Source organism: Heterocephalus glaber, unplaced genomic scaffold (assembly GCF_053883595.1).
Source record: "Heterocephalus glaber isolate CG9 unplaced genomic scaffold, H.glaber_assembly_v1.0 deba00000621, whole genome shotgun sequence".
NCBI classification, from domain to species: domain Eukaryota; kingdom Metazoa; phylum Chordata; class Mammalia; order Rodentia; family Bathyergidae; genus Heterocephalus; species Heterocephalus glaber.
Genome location: NW_028258153.1, coordinates 26,831,399 through 26,850,698, shown reverse-complemented (window position 1 = coordinate 26,850,698; position 19,300 = coordinate 26,831,399). Strand labels below are relative to the sequence as shown.

The window sequence follows — 19,300 nt, the reverse complement described above, 5'->3', positions numbered from 1 at the left end:
GAAGCATGACACTTACAATGCCATCTTCTGCCATTCTTTTTTTTTTCTTTTGGTACCAGGGATGGAACATGGGAACTTGCACTTGCGAGGCAGGCAGTGGAACCATGGAGAAGAACAGACAGGTCTCAGGTGCACGAGGGTTCAGAGGGACCATTTAAATATGGAGATTATCAATGGCTAATATATTCAGTGACAGGCCAGTAGGCTAACATATTCAGTGATTAGGTGGCCTACATACCCCTTATAGCTTTTCTTTCAGATAGCAAATATAAGAAAAATCCCACTGTAGAAATCTCTTAGGTATTTTCAACAGTTTCTGAATTATCTGTAGAAAGCTCTGATTTAGTTGTATATAGTTTGATATATGTGTCCACCATTAAATCTAGATCATGTTTTATATCAAAATTTATGTTAAATAAAGCCAAGTTACTTGACCTTTGGTCTGTCAAAGCATTCCTCAAGTATCCTTTGAGACACTTCCATCCATTTTCATGGCACTCATTCTCAACTTTCATCACAGGAAGAATACACAGGACCTTCAGCAAGGCATACACATTAGGAAAAAACTTAATGTCAGGCAGATGGAGGGCCTCATAAATGGTAGATGGAAGCTCTATGTCTTGCCCTCTGTGTTTCCATTTGATTCTCCAACAATGAAGTTCAGCTGAGAGTGTATCAGGATTGGGTAAGTCACTTCTGTACATGTCAGCATGATGTTCCTCTGATGTGTTGAATTTGAGCTGTCTCATGACTGAGGGTACCAGAGATAAGCATTTAAGAGCTTTGAGATGCTGTTCTGGGACTATATCTTTAAGTTCCTGAATAATGTGCTCTACTGTTGGGACACTCAGGGTTTCTTTATAGTAGCTCTCAGAGGTTAACTGAGATTCCAGGTTACCTTGTTGAGCCCTACAAAATTTACCAGGGAGTTTCATTTGAATATCAAGGTTCGTTGCCAAATTTGTGACTTCCTTAAACCAAAACTCAATATTTTCCATCACTTCATTGAGTGAGTGTAATGCAGCAGTCAAACTACTGGCTGTAAAGAAGACATCAGAAGTTTGTCCCTGGAGATTTTTCCCAAAGGCCCTTGTAAAAGATAAGACATTTTAAAGAACAACAATGGTAACAATAAAATCAAAATCTGTTACTGCGTTACAGAGTACAAATGCTCGGGCAGCTATACAGTTATTCCACCTAATATTTGTGTCACTATTTATACCATCTAAACATAAAACAAGTGCTTGCAGGAGGTCCACTAAAACTTCAAAAGCATCATGCCTGCCTGTCCACTGAGAATGACATATTTCCTTCAATTCTTTACCCCTTTCTTCACTGTTCTGGAAAAGAACTGAAATTACATTGTCAAGTTTTAAAAGTAGTTGTGGTGATCCATGGAAAAAAGAACAAATTTCAATTGTTCCCAATGCAACTGATACCCCCATCACAGGCACTGATTTTGCCAACCACATGTTTAAGGCACAGGAAGAGGAGAGTGTGTAGATAGCTTGGGAATATTTTTCTAGGAGTCTAGAAGCAACAACTTTCATTTTAGAAGAAAATCCACTGGACATAATATGAGCCTGGCCATGACAATACTCCACATTTAGTCCCCACTTCTCAGTTATTGTAGTGTGAAATTTCACAGCCAAAATTTCTGCATCAGGTTCCTAGGACAGGAAGCCAGCAAACTCCTCTCTCAGGTTATGAGATTCATCAACAAACCTCACCAAGACAGGTAAGTGCTCTTCCCCTGCTATGTCCACCGCATCATCAGTGATGATGGAAAAGAAGCGTGAGTCTCTCACTTCCCTGAGGGTTTCTTCCCTAATACAGCTCTCATAGATCTCTAGCATCTGTTTCTGCTGTGTTTTTGAACAGAACAATGTGTTAACAGCTATGGTCTCAAAGCGCTTTCTCAGAACCTCTTCACCAGAATTTATCCGGCACTCCAACAAAGCTTGAAAGTTATCAGCTGTAAAGAGACCTTCTGGGATTTTGTCGGTCTCATGCCCATCTACAGGTATGTTTTGTTTTCCCATAAGAATCAAAATTTCAAATAGAGACTTTGAGTATTCTTTGTTTTCTTTCTCTTCAAGGGTTAAAGGTAAAATGTCATCATCCTGTTCATCCCCCTGAACTTTGGCACTGGGATTCTGATCATTGCTATTGTTTGTTTCTTTATGCTTCTGTTCCTGTTCAGAAGTTTCATCAATTTTTTTCTGTTTCAGTGTCCTGATTTCATCTTCAGTCAATTCTTTAATTTGTTTTCTCTGTCTACTATGTGGATTGTTCAAATGACTGGTAAGATCAAATATTGTTAGTATTGCATTGTCTCGAAGAACGGTCCTATAAGGATTAGTTTTTCAGATCATAGAGGTCTCGAAGTGTTCAATGTTTATTTAAACCGATAATGTTTAATGTTTATTTAAACTGATAATGTTTATTTAGCCAATCAGGTGTTTTATCTTCTAAGTCTGCTCTCCTACAATTCTCCACCCACTTCTGGCATCTGGCCAGACCCCGCAGAAACCTGAAGGCCAGGTCGAACTGCGTGCTCTTCCGCGTGCAGTTGGGGGCCACAGAAGTTCGGCATCGTCGCCCGCCTGCCAGGACGGCCCAGTCCTCTCCTTCCCCCCTCCTCAGGGCAGCCTGCCCACCTGTTGGGGCCGGGGAGGGGAGCCAGGCTGGCAGGCTCTGCAGGGCTGGCGCGTGGGCTACTATCTCAATGATTAAGAGATGTCTTAAAAATGTCCTTAAGTATGAATTGCTTTTTCCCTTAATTTATGCTTTTTTATTTTGAAGATTTATTGTTGGAAAGTGTATAGTGTTTAGGATTGACCTTTTAATCATAAAATAACCTTCTGTATCCTTGGTAAACTCTGCTTTGAAATCTTTCTTGATATTAAAATATCCACTGTAGCTTTCTTTTGATCAGTTCTGGGCTAATATATCTTTTTCATCCTTTTATCTTTTAAAATAAATCTTTTCCTTTTAACTTGTTTCTTTTTATTTAAAATGAGTTCTTTGTATATAAAATATAATGGAATTGTATCCATTCTTACAACTCCTGTCTTTTTTTTTTTTTTTGGTACTGGGTATTGAACTTGGGTCCTTGTGCTTCCACAGCAGGTGGCAAAACCACTGAGTTAAATCCCTGGCCCATTCCTGCCTTTTAATTGAAATGCTTAGACTATTTATATATTCTGCAATAGTATATTTTGCTCATCTTGCTGTTTATTTTCCACTATCCCATCTATTTATTTTCCTTTCTTGACTTCTCTTAGATAGATTATTTTTTATTATTTTATTTTGCTTCCTTTATTGACTTTTTTGCTCTACTTTGAAAGTTTTAACATTTCTTCATTAGACCTAAAATTCTGAAATTTCACTATAATGCCTCTAGGTGTTGGTTTCCTCATCTTTCCTTGTTTGTACAATGTGATGCACTAAATATCTTTGTTTTTTCCAAATATTATCTCTTTTCCTTTTTTCTTAGATGTCTATTCTTTGAATATTAGAAAATCTAGTTTTATTCTTTACAACTCAGCTCTCCTTTAATGTTTAAAATTTTTTCTTTTCCTTCTTCATATTGGAAAATTTTCTCATTCTGGCTCATTAAAATTTTTTTTATTAGTACATGTTTGCAGTACATGCAGTTTGTAATCATTTTGGGAAGTAGGTACATATACATAATACATGTAGCTTCCTCCCTCCATCTTTTAATTCATTTTCCCCGTTTTCATTGTTGTTGATATTATTAATCTTAACTCTTGTTTATGACATGTAATGTTTACATTCATTGCAATAATTAGGTTCCTGTACATGGCATATCTTTCTTCTACTTATTTTGTCTTCCCTCTCCCTCACCCCTCATCTTTGATCTCTTGGACCACTTTTCATTTGCAAGGTATCTATTCTCTTTCTCCTTCTTTCCATCCTTTATTATTCTTTTTATTTGAACTTTGTCTTACTCAAATGACTGATACCATATGGTATTTAAGCTTGTGTGGCTGGTTTATTTCACTTAGCATTATATTTTCCAGGTGCATCTGTTTTCCTACAAATGTCTCAAATTTGTCCTTCTTTATAGCTGAATAGTATTCTATTATATATAGATACCACATTTTCTTTACCCAGTCATCTGTTGATGGGTATATGGGCTGCTTCCAGGATTTAGTCATTATGAATTGTGCTGCTATAAACATGGGTATGTTCTGGTCCTTTAATTGAATATTTAAAATCTGTATCCATTCTATTTATTCCAAGCTATTTCATTGTACTTTTTATTTTTCTAATTATTATTTTTGCTTGTATAAAATGTTTTCCTGTTCTAGTTTCATATTGCTTATCATTATTTTATATAGCAAATATATTAATTTATGATTTAAAAGTTCTTGATTCTCTGTTATTATTATGCAGGGAGATGTAATGGAGATATGTTGTCCTCTTGTGAAATAAATGCTTTGTTAGTTTGAGCCCAAACTCATTTTCTCCTGAGAGTATGGGTGACCCTGTCAATCTATCTTGTCAATGAGGGGAGGATGTCATACCCCAAGCTTCAGCAGCAATAATGAGGTCAGGAGTGAGTGTATAGATTTTTGGACAGAGAGCCCTGGGGACCAGAACACCTGCTCACTTCCTCCTTAGCTCTCCACACAACCTCACAGGTTCAGGTCTTCACCTTTTAGCTCCAGGAGGAAATAGGAAGACACACTCATCATAGTACAATTTCCCAGCCCTTAGAATTTTGAATATTGGAAAGAGGAAAACAGTTGCCAGAAGGCAGCAAATAGTATGCTTTTTTCAGCTTCTTACAAGTTTAGGATTCCTGAAGACACCTGAACACAAGTTATAAGCTTCTGAAGGTGAAGATACCATGGGAGAGAGGAAAGCACAAAAAGACCTTAAGAGTTCCTCTCTTATGTGTGTTCTCTTCTTACTGTGCTTAGGTTCCCTTCCATTCTGGGTCACAGCTCCATAACACCTCATAAGTAAACCAGTTCAAAGTATCCCTCTCTTCTTCCTGAATCTATAACCACTTTATTTCCCTACAATTTTCCAATCTTGTCATCTTGAGGAAGGAGTCAACAGCTGGTTCAAAAATGAAACTGGAATTAGTTTTCAGTTTTTCATATGTATCATTTTGTTTTCACTTTGTTTCTTTTAGACACCATATTATTGGTTGTTTGATTTGTGAGTTTCTCACTTATTTTTATTGATTTTTAAAATTCAAATTTTAAGTTTATGAGTTTATCTCATTTATATATTTCCAATTGATATTAGGTTAGGACATATTCATTTACTTTCTTTTTCCTTCTACAGCTTCTTCTTACCCTTCCTTGTCATTTTTCTTTTCAACAAAACAAAATAATGTATTCAGCCCCAGGAAGTGAAAGCTCATATATCTGTAGTTATGGTTAGAAATGCCAACTCAACTGCTACTTTACACTTGGAGTAAAAACTGCAACTCTTCATAAATCTGAGAGAAACAATCTTATTGCAACTTTGAAATGTAACTTTGTAAAGTAAGATGCTCACATGAACTTACCTCCCAAGTGTCACGTAGATCTACTTTGTGATACAACCACTTCCCATTCTTATCTATAGGATAGAATTCTTTTCCCGGCTGCAAAAAAACAAACCAAAACAAAACAACATATAATTCAATTTATTTTATCTAGGAATTAAAATTATGGTATTTGATATCAATATACCCTGGTTTGGGAAAATAATTCAAGTTTACTCTTTTATATGTTTATATAATTGAATAATATTATGAATGTGTATGTATATATAGTTTTATATATAATAGTCTCATATAATAATTATATAATTATATTATGTATAATAATATAATAGTGACAATAAAAATTAATGAAATTTCTCTATCTTCTCCATTCCTGTGATATCCATGAATGCCTTCCTTTGTCCAGTAGACCTAGCATATTAGTTTTTAAAAATCTTGCCTAGCTTTTATTTTGAGTGAAATTTTAATTAATTAATTAATTTTTTTGAGACAGAGTCTCACTATGTAGTTCGGGTTGGCCTTCAACTCTCTATGTAGCCAATGCTGGCCTTGATCTCACAGGGATCCTCCTGCCTTGACCTCCCAAGTGCTGGGATTACAGGCATGCGCTACCACACCTGGCCCTATTTTCCTTTATTTAATGACAGTTTATTGTTCTTAAGCCATGAAGTTCTATCTTAAGGAAAAAATTACTCTTGCTAGAAAGGACTAGTGGTTGAGAATTGGGACATTCAGTCTCAGTGGTTGAATAGTCTATCCTCATTGGCACACATGTTTGATTTGTGATATAACCATTTACAACAGCAAATTTCTTATTCTCCTAAAAGACTAAGATTACCACTAAAGAATAGAAGAAATTCTTCAACTAAGAAAACTGCAGCTGGTCACTAGCATTTTTCCTATCTGTAAGGGAACTACATGGCATGTGACTTCTCAGTTCTGACAAACTCCCCATGCTTCTTTTCCTTCCCTTTTTGGGCCCACTGAGAGTTCAGCATCTTATTTTCTACTCCAAACTTTGATTTGAAGGTCAATCTTCTTCTCTAGTCTTGGATTATCTCCTTCCAGGTAAGTCTGACTATGGTGTAGGAACAGTGTCTTTCAGATTTGTCTTTTTTTTCTGCTTATAAAAGTGACCTATCTCTTTGAAGGAGTATTTGCAACAATTCAGTAAAAACGAACATGGAGATTACCAGCCAACATACATGGTGGAGTGGGAAAGTTCCAGAAATTTACAAAAGAAAATTTTCCTGAACTCATTTTCTAGATGGACACACACAAAAGAAATCTATGGACAAAACACCAATTTAAGGAAACACCATTGTTGACTGGCCCTTGCTTTTTGAGAAAGGCCATCTCACTATGGGAACACTGACAAGATTCATCTTTGCTATAACTATAATCCAAAAGTGGTGAAAATCATTGTTTCATCCTACTACTTATGGTTCTATAGGTACATTTCCCTCCTGAAACATCAGAAAATCAGATATTCCATTTGCCATGTTGAAGTTAATGAAATCTCCCTTTCTTCTCCATCTACAAACTTTCTTCAGAGTAAAAACATCAGCCTTCAGATCACCTATGAAGAACTTGCTTCATCATTGCTATTTTTATATCCAACCCCCAGACACCCCTATTCCTGTTTTACTCTCTGTCTATTGATCTCAGTTCCTTATGTCCCTATTAAGTCTCTCTTATATACCAATGATTGGTCTAAGATTTGGGGATATTGTAGTTTAAAAGACAAGTAAGATTTATTTTCTAGTAGGAATTAGACAATTAATGAATAGAGATGATAATAACGAAGGTAAACAAGTCAAGATATTGACAAGTGCTTAAAAGAAGGTGGAGGGAGCTACTTGTTTGCTAGAGAATGACTTGTAGTAGGATGATTTTTGATAGGAGTTTTAGATAGATCTTCCTTAGCAATGTGACAATTGAGCTGGATCCTGAAAACTTTGATAAAGACAGCTATTGAAAGAGGTGGACCAAAGAACAGTCCAGGCAGAGGGAATGCAAAGTCCCAGAGGTGATGGGCTTGGCATGGCTAAAGTGGAGCACAAATAAGTCCAGAAAATATGCCAAGAGGTGATGTAATAGCAAGTCAATGGCCAGATTATGCCAGGTCAGTGTGCAGTGGCTAATGTTTGACATTTTACTCCAAAGCAATAATAGGAAATCTTAGGAGAGTTTTAAACAGAAATGATTGATTTGACTTATCTTTTTACAAAAGATCATTACTACTACTTTGGGAAGATGCACTTGGGGTATGTTATGGATTAATTTATGTTCTCCTAAAAAATGTTGAAAATTTAAGTCCCAGTACCCATGAATGTGAATTTATTTGGAAATAGTAAAATGGCAAATGATTAAATTAACATGGAATTGTTAGGGCTGGCTTGTTATAAAAGTAAACCCCAAGTAGACTCTGTGTATTGGCCTATAGGTTAATTCTTCACTGTAGACCAAGATCTGTTACCTTAAATTCTTGTCCCAACTCACATTTTTAGACATCTATTTTGAAAAATTGCTCAAACAAGCAGAAATTAGCCACTTAGAACAAAAAACATTTTTTCACTCAGCATCTGCTGGCTACTGATAAAAGACAGTTTGAGGATTGACTCCAAGCTTCTGTGGCCCTTCAGAGATCTGTGACCCAGGCTCCCCATCCCCACCATATCAAGTGACATCAACTCTACATACAAAAGTTCTCCTCTGGTGCCTCTTTCTCCCCTTCCAAATGGTGTTCCTCTCTCCGCCATAAACCTCTGAGTGGTCTAATCTCTGAAGTTTCACAACCTTGTCCAGATGTCATCCAATAATGCTTATTGTCTTACTACCTCTCTCATGGTCATCTCTTTCTCTTTAGCAAGTCTCTAAATCCCTTGAACCCTCTTCAGGGTCCTAATACAATATGACTCTGTTCTAATCCAAAATGGGAAATTTTAGATCCAAACACAGGAAAGCAAAGAGGGAAAACACCATGTAAAGATAAAGGCAGAGACTGGAGTGATATTTCTGCAAACCAAGGAACCCCAAAAATTGCCAGACAATGACCAGAAGGTAGGAGAGAAGCATGGAAGATATTCTTTCTCTATCCTAGAGAAGAAACCAGCCCTCTGATACCTTGACCTCAGACCTTAATCTCCAGAACTGTTAAAAAATAAAATTTTATCCAGTTTTGGACTCTTTTTTTTACAGCAACCATGGAAAATTAATACAATGAATAAATGTGAAAACACATAAAGCAGATTAGGATCCTGTAGCAGGAGCTCAGTTACCCGCTACTCTGCTATGAATATTTGTTTCTGTAGTGCAATCGTATATTGAAACTTAATAAACAAGAGGACAGTATTGCTAGAAGGTAGGGTGTTTTTGGGAAAGTAATTAGATTGAGTGCTCTGCCTTTGTGAATGGGATTAATACCCTTGTGAAAGAGGCTTCAGGGATCTGTCTTGCTCCTTACACCACGTGAGAAAACATGGTGCCATCTATGAGGAAATGGCCTTCACCAGGCACTGAATCTGTTGGAACCTTGATCTTGGCCTACCTACTTTACAGAACTGTGAACAATTAATTTCTGTGATTTATTTTACTCATTCTAATGTATTTTATTATAGCAGCTTGACTAGACTAAAACACCTGCCCTTGGGTGCCATTACATCTTTGTGTGTCCCATGCTTTTCCTAACCACAGCCAGCTCTTACTTGAATTCAGTTGTCAGAAGATAGACCTCAGAGTGGTGGAACATTTGTCTAATCACTTGGGATGTGCCCAGGAATTTACATTCACCTGGGTTAGCCTATAATCCATAGTCGCAGATTCCTCTTCCTTGATCAAACAATTTTGAAATGTAACTGACTTTGACCAGAGGCTCCTGGGACACTGAACCCAAGTTGCTTTCTACAGGACTTTGTTTTCTATCACACATCTGCTTAGCTTTCTTTATTTGCCAATCACATTTCCCCACACCCCTACCAGTTTTTCCCAGTTATACTTCTTACTAAGTCACTGTCATATGCATTTTTCTCATCTCAGGGCCTGTTTCTAGGAAGCTCAAAGGAAGACACTGTTGCAATAGATGGGAATTGATAGTGCCCTGGACAGGGGCAATAGCAATGGAGATAAAAAGAAAGGAATAAATTAAAATATCAAGTGGGTCTAGAGCCAAATGTACCTTAATGTTGGCTTGGAAATGTGGTGAGGGGATGATGGTGAGGGATAAAGAGAAATCAAACATGATTCCTGGCTCTTTGGGTAGATCATGGTAATAATTTCTTGAGCCAGAAATCAAGAGTGCTGTTTTGAATGTTTTGACTTCATTTTTTTTTTCATTGCTAGGGATCAAACTCAGGGCTCCACATATGCTAGGCAAGCCCTCTACCAGTGAAATCTGTTACATAACATTTCCCCCAGATTTTAATTAAATGCTTATTGAGCTTGACCCATCTTAGATATTTTTAAAGAAGCTTCCTCTGAGACTACTTTATTAATTCTATCATCTTGAGAAGACTGCTTTTCTTTTTCCTATTTTCTTGTTCCTCACTGTCAGGCAGTATTGAGAGAACAATTCAACCCTCCAAAACCCATGCTCTCTACTCTCATTGCTATTCATTTGTCTTTTTAAAAATGCCTTATAATTTTTATATTTTGCATTTTATTCTATTATTTTGTCTTCTCAAATTGAGACAAAAAATAAAGTGCTGTGATATTTTAACAAGAAAGGGTACTGTGAAAAATAATTATGAGAGTCAACAAAAAGAAAATATAGCTTCAAATATGGATTTTTGAACAAGCTCATTCAGAGGGTATGTCATAGTCTGTTATTTCATACTGTTAGAAGTTTAATCACAGAATGGATCAAGAAGCAAAATCAAAAAATATGCTACATACAAGAAACACACTTAATTCAAAATGAAACTCATGGACTGAAAGTTAAAGGGTGGAAAAATAATGCTCCATGTGACAGGAACATGAAAAAAAGCAGGAGTAGCTATCCTCTTTGCAGATGAAGTGGATTTCAAACACCGATTAAGAGAGAAAAAGAAGGACACTACATCCTTGTAAAGGGAACATTCCAACAGGAAGAGATGACAATCATAAATATCTATGCACCAAACACTAGTGCACCCAACTACATAAAACAAATACTAACAGACATGAAAAGGCATATATGCACTAATACAGTAGTAGTGGGGAAGCTCAATACCCCACTATCACAAATAGATAGATCAATTAGACAAAAAATAAATAATCAAATACTACAACTCAATCGAACTCTGTAACAAATGAACTTACGAGATGTTTACAGAGTGTTCCACCCCACCAAATCAGAATACATATTCTTTTCAGCTGCACACAGGTCGTTCTCCAAAATAGACCACATACTCGCTCATAGAACATGTTTAAGTAAGTGCACAGGAATTAAAGTTATCCCCTGTATATTATCAGAGCACAGTGTGATGAAATTGGACATCAATAGCAAAAGAAACCGCAAACATTTCATAAACACATGGAAATTGAACAGAACGCTTCTGAATAACCAATGGGTCACAGAGGAAATTAAAGAAGAAATCAGATAGGTCTTTCAATTAAATGACAATGACAATACAACATATCAGAATCTATGGGACACAATGAAAGTCGTTTTACAAGGGATATTCATAGCAGTGAATACTCATATTAGGAAAACAGAGTGAGCCCAAATTAAACAACCTGATGCTGAAACTAAAGCTTCTAGAAAAAGAAGAGCAGGACAAACTCAAAGCTCATACAAGGGAGGAAATTATAAAGATCAGAACAGAAATCAATGCAATGGACACTAAGAGAATGATACAAAAAATTAATGAAGCCAAGAGTTGGTTCTTTGAAAGAATAAACAAATTGACAAACTGTTAGCCAATCTTATTAGAAAAAGGAAAGAAAAGGCCCAAATCCATGCAATTAAGAATGAAAAGGGTGAAATTACAAAGGACCCAGCAGAAATCCAGAGGATTATCAATATGTACTTCAAGAAACTATATGCCAATAAGATGGACAACACAGAAGAAATGGACAGATTCCTAGATACATATGAATTACCAAAGTTGAACGAAGAAGACATAAAAATTCTAAACAACCCAATATCAATCAATGAAATTGAAAACGTAATTAAAATCTTACCAACTAAGAAAAGCCCAGGTCCTGATGGCTTCACCGCTGAATTCTACAAGACATTTAGAGAGGAACTAGTGACTCTACTGTTTAAACTCTTCAATGAAATTCAAAGAAAAGCAATACTCCCGAATTCATTCCTGGAAGCAAGCATCACTTTGATTCCCAAAGCAGAGAAAGACCCAACCGAAAAAGAGAACTATAGGCTAATCTCACTAATGAACATAGATGCAAAAATCCTTAATAAGATACTGGCAAATAGAATGCAGAAGATCATACACCCTGACCAAGTGGGATTCATACATACACAGTTCAACATACACAAATCAATGAATGTGATACAGTATATCAATAGAGCCAAGGACAAAAACCATATGATTATCTCCATAGATGCAGAAAAAGCATTTGACAAAATCCAACTTGCATTTATGATAAAAACCTACAAAAAATTGGAATACATGGTGTCTGCCTCAACCTGATAAAAGCCATCTATGAAAATCCAACAGCCAATATCATACTAAATGGTCAAAAACTGAAATCCTTCATAGTAAAATCAGAAACAAGGCAAGGATGTCCACTGTCACTACTCTTGTTCAGTATAGTTTTGGAAACATTAGCCCTAGCAATTAGACAAGAGAAAGAAATACAAGGAATGAAGATAGGAAATGAAGAAGTCAAATTGTCATTATTTGCAGATGACACAACACTCTATATAGAAGACCACAAGAACTCCACCAAAAGTCTTCTAAACTTAATAACCAAATTCAGTAGAGTAGCTGGATACAGGGTCAACACACAAAAATCAATAGCTTTCCTCTACATGAACAACAGACTTGCTGAGATAGAAATAGGGCAAACAATTCCTTTCACAATAGCATCCAAAAACTGAAATATCTAGGAATCAACCTAACAAAAAAAATCAAAGACCTCTTCTTTGAAAACTATGGCACTCTGAAAAGAGAGATTGAATATGATATCAGAAAATGGAAAGACATCCCTTACTTCTGGGTAGGAAGGATCAATATAGTGAAAATGGGCATACTTCCAAAACTGCTATATATATTCAATGCAATCCCAATTGAAATCCAAGCAGCTTACTTCACAGACCTTGAGAAAACAATCCAAAAATTCATTTTGTACAAGAAGAGAACCAGGATAGAAAATTCTAAGTAACAGAGACATGGCAGGGGGTATCACAATCCCCAACTTGAAACTATACTACAAAACTACGGTGATAAAAATAGCATGGTACTGGCAAAGAAACAGACCTGAGGACCAGTGGAACAGATTAGAAGATGCAGAGACAAGTACAGACACACTCACCCATCTCATCTTTGATAAAGGAGCCAAACACCCTCACTGGAGGAAAGATATCCTCTTTAATAAATGGTGCTGGAAAAATTGGGGTTCAACTTTTCAAAGATTAAAACTGGACCTATATCTCTCACCATGCACTAAACTAAAATCTAAATGGATTAAAGATCTAAATATTAAAACAGAAACACTAAACTAGCTGGAAGAGAGTTTAGGAAGAACTCTTGAAGACATTGGTGTTGGAAAAGATTTTATGAATAAAACTTCAGTTAGTTACCTGTGAACTAGCACCAACAATCAACAAGTGGGATCATTTCTTATTAAAAACTTCTGCACAGGAAGAGAAACCACCAGCAGTGTGAAGAGACAACCCACAATGTGGGAAAACATGTTCACCTGCTGTTCCTCAGACAATGGTCTACTCTCTAGAATCTATAAAGAACTTTAAAAAATCAGATCTCCCAAATTTAAAGACCCAAACCCAAAATGGGCATCTGAAGTGAACAGACATTTCTTAGACAAAGAAGTAGAATTAGCAAATAAACATATGAAAAAATGTTCAGCATCACTGGTCATTCGAGAGATGCAGATGGAAACTATGCTGAGATTCCACCTCACCCTAGAAAGAATGACTGCTATCATGAAATCAACCAATAACAAATGCTAGCAGGGCTGTGGGGAAAGAGGAACCCTTCTCTACTGCTGGTGGGAGTGTAGACTGGTGCAACCGCTATGGAAATCAGTATGGATATACCTCAAAGAACTAGGCCTGGAAGTCCCATTTGACCTAGCTATTCCCCTACTGGGTATCTTCACTGAAGAATTGAAATAATCATACCACAGTGATATATGTGCACCCATGTTCATAGCAGCACAATTTGTAATAGCTAAAACTTGGAAGCAGCCCAAATACCCATCAACTGGAGACTGGATAAAGAAATGTGTTGGTTTTTTTTTTTCAAGAAAATAGAATACTACTCAGCCATTAAAAAAAGAGAAATTAGAGACATTCATAGCTAAATGGATGCACATTGAGGTGATACTCTTAAGTGAAATAAATAGGACACACGTGTCAATATTGAATAGTTTCTCTAGTGTGAGAAACTGAAAATGTAAATAAGGACAAAAAGGTATAATAGATAATGTGAAATAGGAAGGAAATGGGCAAAGGGGAAGGAAGTGGGTGGGGTAGGGAAAAGGAAAGAAGGGAACAGAATTAATATGAAAAAATGGAAACAAAGTCTTTGTAAATAGGGAGGGATGGAGGGGTTAAAGGTAGGGTAGGAGAAGGGGAAAATATGAGAACCAAGAGAGATTATGTAAATATGCAAATTTCCAATGATGAATGTCATTATATTGTATACCTAAAATGTACCAATAAAATAAAAATTTTAAAAAAGAAGTTTAATCTCATGGGACAGATTCCACAGGACCCAGGATCCAGAGTCTGGGCCTGGTTCTGTTGGACTTGAAAATGAGAAGCCACTTCATCATTTTTGGACTCTATTTTGTCTTTAATCAAATGAGGTTATTGAGGCATATAACTGCTTCCTTTTACACCCTAATATTTCATAATATTATCTTTCACTCATTACCTATAAAATGCCAGGCATTGTGTCAGTAACTTTAAATATAACTTTAATGACTCCTCACAGCACTCTGCAAGTTATTATTATTGCTAGTACTCCTGAGGATCAAACTCAGGGCCTCACTCATGCTGGGCAAGTGCTGTATGACAAGTGAACTACATCCCCAGACTTGTTAGTTATTATTATCTCCATTTTACAGATAATAAAACTGTCAATTTAAAAAATTCAGAATAACCAAAGTTACTATTCTAGAAAGAAATGAAGCTGAATATCAATCCCTTTCTGGGTAACCCTAAAGCCCATACTCTTTCCATTGCATCAAACTTAGGTAATGTGGGATAGAGACTAGCTATGACTTGACCACACTGCGAGGCTCTTATGGGACAGAGATGGGATTCATCACCAAGTGACATCTAATCAGTGAGTTCAGTGGAAATCTATCTTGTTTTATACCCTCCTTATGCCTTCCTGTCCAGTGAAATCCAGCCTATGTTGTTTGCCTGTATTTTCTCAGCTCTCATTCATGGCCATATAGACCGAAGAATAATTAGCAGTGACTCAAACAGGTGAATCAGTATTTCTCCTGGAGGTTTAATGTGCAATTTTGCTTTCTCTGAATTTTCAAGTTATATTGATACTGTAGGTTTGATATGTCCACAGTCACTTTCTATCATAGATGAAGATTTTTGAGAAGTATGAAAACTACAACATGAAGATAGATAAAGAGCTAGAATGGAAATACATAGTTTAAACTTTTGGGCTTAGATTAGATCACTTTTCAAATTCTCTATTTCTTTGTCTGTTCTCTTCAAGGTCAGTTTGAACTGAGCTTCTGGTATGTGTAACAAGAATTCTGACTAATAAAGATGTTTTGGGATATTGCAAGTAATGGGCCTAAAATGTAGAATTGTTTAGAATAGTATGGGATTATGGACAATGAGGATTTCCCAACCTTGAGCTTAGAACTGGCAATTATTGCTCTATTGGTAGCATGGCATTTGGTTATATCATTGCTTAGAGACTCAGACAGTGGGCCAACTAAAACTGTAGTTTTAGGGTATTAGTAGGAAAGCAGTGGGTTTGTGGGCCATTTTTGCAGCTTTTGGTAAGGTCCCATTAGAAAGATGGACGTGTCTGTTTCTATTGGGCTTTTAAAATGAGAGATAAGATGATGTTTTGTGAATGTGGGTTCTTTTGGCTTTCAATTACAATAGAAGATGGCAAAAGTTCATGTCTGGGCTTTGTAGAAACAGAGAAGTCAGTGCTATACAAAGTAAGAAGGTAAGAAACTGAGCAGGAAAAAAAACTGGTGCAGTGCAAGTTACTGGATAGTCTTGGTTGACCCAACTCTTCCCCCTTCTTGCTTGCAGTCCTCAAGAATAGCTGCATAATATACTCAGGATGCAACAATTTGAATTAGGGAGGAACTGCCCAGAAGAGCCCTGGCCTTTCTCCAGCCCCTCTTAGAACAGGATATCCTACAATGATTTAGCTCACCAAGCCATGTGCCCAGGGGATATAAAATTGAGAGCTGTCCACTATTGCCACTCCTGTTCAATATAGTTCTGGAAAAATTAGCCACAGCAATTTGACAAGAGTAAGAAATAAAAGGAACAAAGATAGAAAATGAAGAAGTTAAATGGTCATTATTTGCAGATGACATGAATTTGTATATAGAAGAACCCCAAGAACTCCACCAAAAGTCGTCTTCACTTAATAAACAAATTCAGAAGAGTAGCTGGATACAAGGTCACACAAAAGTCAATAGTCTTCCTGTGCATGAACAAAAGATGTACTGAGAGAGGAACTGGAGAAACAGCTCCTTTCACAATAGCATCCCAAAAAATCAAATATGTAGGAAGAAATCTAATGAAAGAAATAAAAGACCTCTACTTTGAATACTACAGTTCTCTGAAAAAAGAGATCAAAGAAGATATCAGAAAATGGAAAGACAACCCTTCCTCCTGGGTAGGAAGAACCAATATAGTGAAAACGGCCATACTTCCAAAACTGCTATATAGATTCAATGTACTCCCAATTGAAATTCCAACAGCATTTTTCACAGAACTAGAGAAAACAATCAAAAAATTCATTTGGAATAATAAGAGACATAGAATATCAAAAACAATTCTAGGCAATAAAGACAAGGTAGGGTGTATCACAATTCCCAACTTGAAACTATAATCTAGAGTTACTGTGATAAAAACAGCATGGTACTGGCAAAGAAGCAGACCTGAGGATCAGTGGAACAGATTAGAAGATGCAGAGACAACTCCAGACAAACTCAGTCTCCTCATCTTTGACAAAGGAGACAAACACCTGCACTGGAGGAAAGATAGCCTCTTTAATAAATGGTGCTGGAAGAACTGGGTATCAACCTGCCAAAGATTAAAAGTGGGCTCATATCTCTCACCATGCACTAAACTAAAATCAAAATGGATCAAAGATCTAAATATTAAAACAGAAACACTAAACCTACTAGAAGATAGGTTAGGTAGAACTCATGAAGACATTGGTGTAGGAAAAGACTTGTGAACAAAACCTCAGTCACATGTGAACACAAAGAATCAACAACTGGGATCTCATCTTACTGAAATGCCTCTGCACAGCAAGACAAACCACCAAATTAGAGTGGAAAGACAACCCACAATCTGGGAAAAATTTTTACCAGCTGTTCCTCAGACAAAGGTCTACTATCTAGAATATATAAAGAACTTAAAAAAAATCAGACCTCCCAAATATAAAGACCCAATCCAAAAATGTGCATTTGAAATGAATAGTTATTTCTCAGATGAAGACATAGAAACAGCAAATAAGCATATGAAAAAATGTTTAACATCACTGGTCATTGGAGAGATGCAAATGAAAACAATTCTGGGATTTCACCTCACTCCAGAAAGAATGGCTGCTATCAAGAAATCAACCAATAACAAATCCTGGAAGAGGAGGAAGCTTCAGGGCTGCCTTACCACCCCCATCAGCACAGAGGAGGTGAGCCACTCCCAGGCCACAGGAAGAGGCAGCAGGGCCACCTTACCACCCCCACCAGCACACAGGAGGTGAACTGCGTGGGTGCCAGCAGCAACCCTGTCCCCCTGTTGAAATGAGAAGACACGTAAACAAGTTTCAAAACCAGACTTCAAGATCACCTAAAACAACCCCAAAGGGAAATGAGGTGGAACACTGTGATACTCAACCACCTGGACTCCCTGAACTGGAAACAAAAGAGGATCTGGAAAAAATGAAATCACAAATAATTTCTCACATAACACCAGAGATTGTGCCCATAGTGCCAGCCATGATTAATAAATCTAGAGAGGACACAGATAAAAAAATAGAGGAGCTGAGGAACATGATGGAATTCCAACACAGGAAACAAATGGAATCCATAAAACAGATACAAACAGATTTCCAGGAGATTAAAAACTGCATTGAAAGTTTATGCAGCAGGATGAGCCAATGTGAGGACAGAATTTCAGATATAGAAGATAAGATTGTAATTAGTGACCAGGAAAAGAAAAATTTCTTTAAAATAGTAAGGAACCATGAGAAATCAATCCATCAGCTGCTAGATGATGCAAAGGAGAAAAACATAAGACATAATAATAATGACATTAGAGTCAATGAAGAAATGGGAGAGAGTGCAGATGACATAAAAATCTGTTCACAGAAGTGATGGAAGAAAACTTCCCAAGGAGGGGAAAAGAACTTGACATAAAGATAAGTGAGGCATATGGTACTCCAACTAGCCTTGATAAAAAAAAAAATCTACAATACTCTACACATAGGCATATAATAGTTCAGATTCCAGAAACCCAACAGAAGAACAGAATTCTACAAGCAGTTAGAGAAAAGAAACAAATCACATACAAAGGAATGCCCATTAAAATCACAGCAGACTTTTCAAAGCAAACCCTCTAGGCAGGAAGAGCTTGGAGTGAAATATTTCAAGCCCTAAAGGAAAACAGCCTCCAACCCAGATTGATGTACCCTGCAGAACAATCTTTCAAAATTGATGGAGAAATAAGATACTTTCATGACAAAGAGCACCTTAGGAACTTCGTGAATACCAAACCAGCACTCCAAAAAATTTTAGACAATATTCTAGGAAAAGACAATGAGGATCACAATCCCAGGAAGCCCAGCAGAATGAATCTGTTGGGTGCAACAAGAAGTTAAATGCAAAGGGTGAGAATCCAACAAACAGAAAAAGTCATGACAATAATAAGTCAATATGTATACATTATAACCATCAATGTTAATGGTCTCAATTCACCAATCAAAAGAAATAGACTGGCAGAATGGGTCAAGAAGCAAGATCCAACAATATGCTGCATACAAGAAACACACTTCATTCAAAAAGAATCTCACAGACTGAAAATTAAAGGGTTCAAAACAATACTCCATGTGACAGGAACCCAAAAAATAAAAGCAGGAGTAGCTATCCTCTTTGCAAATCAAGTGGATTTCAAAGGAAAATCTGAAACACCCTGGTCCCAAGAATTTCAGATAAGGAATACTCAACTTGTATGTACAAATCTATTGTGAACATGTGTTTTCATTCCTCTGAAGTAAAAATTTAAGAACAGAACTGTTGGTTCTTAACAGTAATACAAGAAATTTCTATATTGTTTTCCAAAATGGTTTTATCATTTTACATTCACATTAGCAGTATTAGTAAGTTCTAACTGGTTCATATCTAAGCTGACATTTG

The 19,300-nt window shown here is 36.6% G+C and overlaps 1 protein-coding gene and 1 pseudogene across 1 annotated transcript in view; both read right to left on the bottom strand.

Annotated features, from left to right (window-relative positions):
• Akr1d1 (aldo-keto reductase family 1 member D1) overlaps positions 1-19,300 on the bottom strand; it is a 55,615-nt gene that overhangs the window by 13,437 nt on the left and 22,878 nt on the right. The window contains exon 4 of the mRNA XM_004851239.3: positions 5,552-5,629. Within this exon, the coding sequence (XP_004851296.1) occupies positions 5,552-5,629 (78 nt within the window). The remainder of the gene's footprint in view (positions 1-5,551; positions 5,630-19,300) is intronic.
• On the bottom strand, positions 153-2,740 carry LOC147829403 (52 kDa repressor of the inhibitor of the protein kinase-like; annotated as a pseudogene).